General features: G+C 42.4%; 1 protein-coding gene and 1 pseudogene across 1 annotated transcript; one reads left to right on the forward strand and one right to left on the reverse strand.

Moving 5' to 3' along the window:
* Window positions 1-811: 811 nt before the first annotated feature.
* LOC147893730 (uncharacterized) lies at window positions 812-2227 on the reverse strand (annotated as a pseudogene).
* A 2380-nt stretch (window positions 2228-4607) lies between these two features.
* On the forward strand, window positions 4608-6232 carry LOC147893731 (plasma membrane-associated cation-binding protein 1-like). Its single transcript, XM_087386572.1, has 4 exons — window positions 4608-4978; window positions 5131-5220; window positions 5331-5415; window positions 5641-6232. Exons 1-4 carry the CDS (start codon window positions 4871-4873, stop codon window positions 5892-5894), a joined length of 537 nt encoding a protein of 178 aa, XP_087242698.1. The 5' UTR covers window positions 4608-4870; the 3' UTR covers window positions 5895-6232.
* Window positions 6233-6498: the final 266 nt, after the last annotated feature.

A 6498-nucleotide genomic window follows, 5' to 3' on the forward strand; every position in this document is an offset into this window, starting at 1 on the left:
TAAGTATTGTGAGAGGATATCACCTCATGATTTTAGCTTCCAAATTAGATAGATGCAAAAACACAAAAACTCATCTCCTATACCACCATTACATCTTCATTCGTTCCCTTCCACCCTTGTTGAGTGAAGATGGAAGTGCAGTGTTGCTAGTGCCATTGGTGAACAGTACACATTTCTCCCATTGGTGCACTGAGTGAAGATGGAGGCCATGCTACTAGCACCATTGGTGCTCGCCCATTTCTCCAATACACATATGCTATACATTGCCCTTATGTTTGGTGCAGACCCTTGATCCTTATTTCCTTCGTCCTTGGATAGTGGATATCATGTCCTTGGCAATCTCCTACTTTGCTTGTACATGCGTATCATTTTCTGTGAAAGACTAGGACTACGCTTTACCAAGCAACCCTGAGATATTTTGCATTATCCAAAGCTCATATAGCATACAAGCCTTCACTGCAAGTTTGTTTGCAATTTTCCTGAACCGGCTCAGCAAGTGAGCGGTTGAGATTATAGGGCCAATAAGTGGCAGAGTCCCACCGAGGGTTGTGTCTTCAACTTCACTGCAATGTACAAGTGCCAATGAGAAAGTAAGCATTGTCTATTAAAAATACTCAAGACATGCCTCTCTATAACTTGGATGGATCATGGACTACTTGAACAATCGGATGCTGTTTCCAAACACCTGAGATAAGCTCGATACCCTCTTAGATTTAGTTTTTGCTGATTCTTGATTGTTGTAAAGTCTAGACTTTGACATCGAGCATTACATTATTGTGGCATGCGTATCTTTTTCTGCGAAAGACTAGGACTACGCTTCACCAAGCAACCCTGAGATATTTTGCATTATCCAAAGCTCATGCAACATACAAGCCTTCACTGCAAGTTTGTCTACAATTTTCTTGACCTGGCTCGGCAAGTGAGCGGCTAAGATTATAGAGCCAATAAGTGGTAGAGTCCCACCAAGGGTTGTCTCAGTTGTAGTTGACACCACCTCTGCTATAGCTATCTCAAAAATATTTTTTCCAAAGATATGCACTAGTAGGTCATGCACAGCTATCAGCAATCCCTCCTTTGAAGCGATCTATATACTTAGCAGGTGCTTATTTGCCTCGGCATTAACCTTTTGAATTGCATCATCAACATCTTCAGTAAGTCCAAACTCAGAGCACGCTTTTAGAGTTAAGTAGAGTGTTTTGGTAAAAGTGAGCATGATAGGACCTGCAATGGGCGATAGCGTGCATGCCACAAAATGCTATGAAAAGTACAATGCTTGGTAGCATTTCTTGACATTGTGAAAAGGCTCCAATACCTTCCCAACTTCTTCCTTCACAAAACAATGAATTCGAAGCTCATTGTTGAGAAGTCCTTTTAGTAGCGAAGGGAAATGCAAAGATCGAATGTTTTTCAAAACATCTTGCAAGTTGGAGCCTTCAAGTTTTAAATCAGTTGCTTTGCTTTCTGGCCATGGAATGCACATGATGAAGACTCTAACATCAAGATTGTTTCCCACTAAGCTAAGATCTCTCCTATCATGTGAATACATACAAGCATCAAAAGTGAAATTTGACAAGGATAATTTATCATACCGAAAGCATAACATAGCTTAAACAAATTTTTTTGACTCAACAAATCCCACAAAACTACTGTAAGAGGCATCATCTGCTCCTTATATTTGTTCTATGAAGATCGACCCTCGATGATTATATCAAGAGGTCGGGGCTTCAATGGTAATTCTAATTTTGAAAACAAAGGTTGGAGAATTTGCTAGATGGAATGGAACCTTGCTAGATCGCAGGCCTCTCATAATGCATTCAAGAAAAGTCGAAGAAACAATGCTCTCACTGTATTTCTTTCTCCAAGTCTTGCAGGTGATCGTTCTAGAAAGTGGGGTTTATAATGTAGACTAGGCTATCGGCATGTGTGCAGACTATGCAAAAAAATTTACGGTGCTTTATTGTGAGGGACATGAGCTTGTGATTCTCCGACATAATCTGCATTTTCAACACACAAAAAATGGTGTTGATCTCTTCTTTGAAAAGTCGATACACTTGTACAAAACCTTCCAGCTCAAGTTTAACACCATTGCTGCGAGCAACAAAGAAATGACAGGCATATCAAGCTACAGGCGCAAGACACCAATATAGGAAAGATTGGTAATTAGACACAAAGACTGGAGGAAACATAACTCCGAATACCAGCAATGGCTCCAAGGCAAAGGATCCATGCAGAAAAGAGCAGTAGGGAGTTAGTTGCCATGGCTGGATCGATGCAAATGGGAAGCGATGGAGTTACAACCGTCGTAGGCAGGGATCTCTCTGAATTGAAATCCATGGACGAAGCAAGTGGTTTCATGGGCGAGGAGGTAAGAAGAGGAGTGGGAGATAGGGGCGAAGCACTTGGAGAGGAGGTAGCTGAAGAGGGATGCTTTACCGATGCTAGAGTAACTGATGACACAGATGGTGAAGGAGGAGGGGGGAGGGGGTTGGAGAGGAGAGAAGGAGGTGAGCGCGGAGGCAATATCTGGATTCCCAATCAGAGTTGAGGCAGACAGAGGGAGTAGATTCACAGGTGGCTATGGCAAGGAAGAAGCTGGTGTGGCTATGGCGATAACAGCACTTTGGCTATGGTTATGAAGAAGCTCTGAGGAAGATGATGATGAAGAAGCTCCAAAAGTTGACGAAGAAGAAGAAGATGACTAGGTACTTGTGAAATAACCAAGCATCAACATGAAGAAGGTCCAGACGGGTAGGGAAGGATAATTAAAGGTACAGATGGTGAGGGAAGCCTCCTCGACCAGGAGGGTGGACGGTTTGTCTAAGCCATGGATGTGGGCAAGCTTTGGCATTGGGGGAGGGGGAGAGGGGCTGGAGGCCAACAAGGTTAAGAATTTTAGAAATTATTAATAAAAATTCCTTGAAAACTAAGAATAATCACTAAACTTCCACTCAACTCAATCCTAAAGCACTGTCTCTAGGAGAGCCAGTGCTAATAAACCTAAAATAAATATTCATATACCTTACATATCTGATGTATTGAGACATGAATATACACATGTATTCTCTAGAGATGTGTGTAGGTGGAGAAAATGATTGTGCATGTCATCATGGTCACAACTTAGCTTGCTAATGTGACCAACACCTGGAGACATTGGCTATGTTACTTCTCCGCTACTTGCACTAATGAAATTAATATGCTAGGTGCCACATGAAATCCACATGAAATGAATTGATTGTTCTTTTAATGCTCACTCTATTTGCCTAAGACATGTCCTAAACAACCCAAACTTAATTTGTGCTGGGAACTACACGTGTAATATGTGAATCCATAGCACAAGTAGATTTATGAACATCCTAAGCTTGTAGACATAAGCTTAGCATGCCCTTCAGTGTGTGACTATAATAAAGCAATTTTAGTTCTAAAATCACTATCATGCATCCATAGGACAAGGTAATATGTAACCATCTTCAGCTTGTTTGATAGGTTGACTATGAGATGTAAGCTCAGTATTCATATGAGTCCCACTAGAAAGAAAGTCACATCTATAATGTGTAGCACCACCTTAAAGAACTAATCCCAAATGTGTGTAGTATCAAGAAAACTTGCATAAAACATGGTTTTATGGGGTAATATTTAGACTCCTACTTACATATCAGTCCTACATTCATTTCCCTTTATAAAAATTTAAACATTTTATTTTGGTCAATTGGAAACCCCTTCTTAAGGCATATTTATGTAAACTTATAAATTCCATCATGTTAAACCCACCTAGAATTACTTATCTTAAGATGAAACTGCAAGGAGTAGTCTCATGATTTACCAACAATAAATAAAAAGCATGCATGCTAGTGCACACCTTCTTTATTGGTTGGATGTTGCATAGGTGTATATATTTGAGAGTTGAGGACTATTTGAAAGCTATTGATTTTAATCTTAAATTGGTTGTCACCTTGTCTTTGAAATTTTGCTATGATTTGGTTATGAACATATTCACTTTCAAGCTTATGGAAAGAGAGAGAGACACACTCACACATACACACACACACACATGGATGTAATACATGATTATCTATGAATGTTCTATCATGACTTTGGAGCACATTTTCGGAGTATCCGAGGGGAGGATGAACCCACATTGCACACAAAGAGAGAAAGGAGTCTCTGAGCACATATCAATATGGAAGAGACCCACCCGCAAGAAAGAGAGAGGAGAGATAATATGAAATTAGAAACGAGTAAGATTCACAAAATGAAGTACGAAGAGGGGTTCTGAGGGGTAGGGGTGGCCGGCCAGCTAGATGAGCCCCATTTTGTAGTCAAATGAAAGAGATGAGGGCGGGTGCTATTTGAAATATAAGGGCAAAGTGCAACACAGCCAATACTGCCGTCCTGGATCTGTCTGGCGATGCTTGTCCCAATATTCCTTTCTTTTCTTTCTCATCTTCTTCTCTTTCTTTCTCACAATCACTACTTTGCTCATCTTCTCTTTCTCTCTCTCTCTCAAAGCAATCTCTTATTCAATATATATTCATTCACTCTTGCAATCACACCCACTTTACAATATCTCTTTCTCTCTGTATCTGAGTGTTTCTCTCTGTATCCGAGTGTGTGTCTGCCTCTCTCTCTCATCTGCATGATTGTGCCACCATCCTCGCCTTGAAAGATGATACTTTCAACATGTACCTTTGTTTACCTCCTCCTTCAAACTCCCTTAAGTGCTCACCTCTAGCTAGCTAGCTTCATCTATTTCCCTCCCTCCCACCCATCCTTCTTCCCAGCTTTCGTCCATCAGCTCCTAGATCGATCACTCGCCTCTTCTCCTGCTAGCGCCTTCCTCTTTCTCTCCTCTTACCTTATATCCTCCCCGATCATGAGTTACTGGAAAAATAAGGTCCTCCCCCGCCTCAAGAAGCTCCTCAAGAAGGGGCCCAAGAACCATGCCGCAGCTGAGGCTTGCCGATCCTTCGACGCATCCAAGGTGGGTCTTCCTGCCTCCTTTCCAGTTGCTGCCATTTCGATATACTGTACATTGCACTCGTGCATAGAACGCTTCCTATTGTGATCGCTTATGATCAGCCGTGGGGGAGTTTGTAAGGTGCTCGTGCTGATAAGCAGTTGCGCTGTTTGCAGGAAGGCATTACGAAAGAGATCGAAGACAAGAAGGAGGAGCTTCAGCCGAAGGTGGTGGCGATCTATAAGTCTTCCACTGCTGAGGCTCAGGTGCATTTACTTATCCACATCTCTTTCACATCCCGCCTCAGGCCTGTATAGCAGTCTTGTTAACGTCGTGCCGACGTACCGCTACATTGACGGCCGTATTCGTTTTGCAGGGTCTGTTGAAAGAGCCAACCGAGGCTGGAGTTAGCGATTATTCAGAAGCTGTTCTAAACCTTCTGATCGAGCTGTCCAATGCAGGTATCACATCAAGCCCAAAGTGTCTCCATCTACGTGTGAGTACTTTAAAGTCTAAACGTCGCACGGTAAGTTGTCACGCCGGTCAGATGAAACATATCGACATTGAACCGATTGATGATGCTCCTATTTGGGGGCCTTGCTGTATCGCGATCGACCTTAAAGCGCTGCGCGTCTGAGAAGTCTAGCTCACTCGGTGGTGCTTGTGGGCCTGTTGTGGCTTTGCAGAGTGCCCAGGCGCGGAATCTCTAAGTGCTGCAGCGACTAAGCACGGGCCTACAGCAATGTCAGCGCCAATCGTATTCCTGTTGAGCAAGATCACCGTATACGTAGCTGAGGAGGAGGCTCCAGGTGCAGGAGCATCGCGAGACATCCCGGAAGTCACGTCCAAGGAAACCGCGGATGCCTCAAAAGCTGATGAGTCGAAAATTGAAATCACGAAAGAGGATGCTTCGCAGGAGGTATCAGCAACGTCTGCATAGATCAGACTGATGATCAGCAATCGTCTAGTGAGGTAATGGACAACTAAATACCGGATCAACAAAATAAGATAAGGGGAAGCTATGATGTTGAGGGCTCTATTCATGAAGAGATGCGATCCTCCTACTCTATTGTTGTATTCTTTTTGTACCATTTGACGATCGATGATAGATAGATCTTGTTGAGGGCAGCTATGATAGATCTGATCTGAAATCTGGCTCTTCCTTCTTTTTCTTTGCGGTTTGTAGTCCTATACATATTTATGGTGATGGAAGCTTTTGATCTCTCGGGGAGAGAATGCTTGTAAATGATTTTTTGATCATGAGGGTCATTCCCAAGAATAAAAGGTCGTAAAAGAAATCCATTTCATAATGTGTACCTTACATCTTTATAATTGATGTAGGGTTGAAACTTGGATCTCTCATCTCTAGGACAGAATCTGTGTATATAAATGGTAGCTCATGTTTGTATCACATGCCCTTGGGGGAAGAAAAGACATCACAGAGCTTTAATAATGTCACCTCATAAATTGTCTCAACCTTTGCAAAACGATCACTAAGGCTGTTTATAGGGCCATAGGCCACCCACGGATCATGGATGCCTCTC

This window comes from Dipteris shenzhenensis, chromosome 15, assembly GCF_047967505.1.
Source record: "Dipteris shenzhenensis isolate YYH24624 ecotype China chromosome 15, Dip_SZ_1.0, whole genome shotgun sequence".
Classification (NCBI taxonomy): Eukaryota; Viridiplantae; Streptophyta; class Polypodiopsida; order Gleicheniales; family Dipteridaceae; genus Dipteris; species Dipteris shenzhenensis.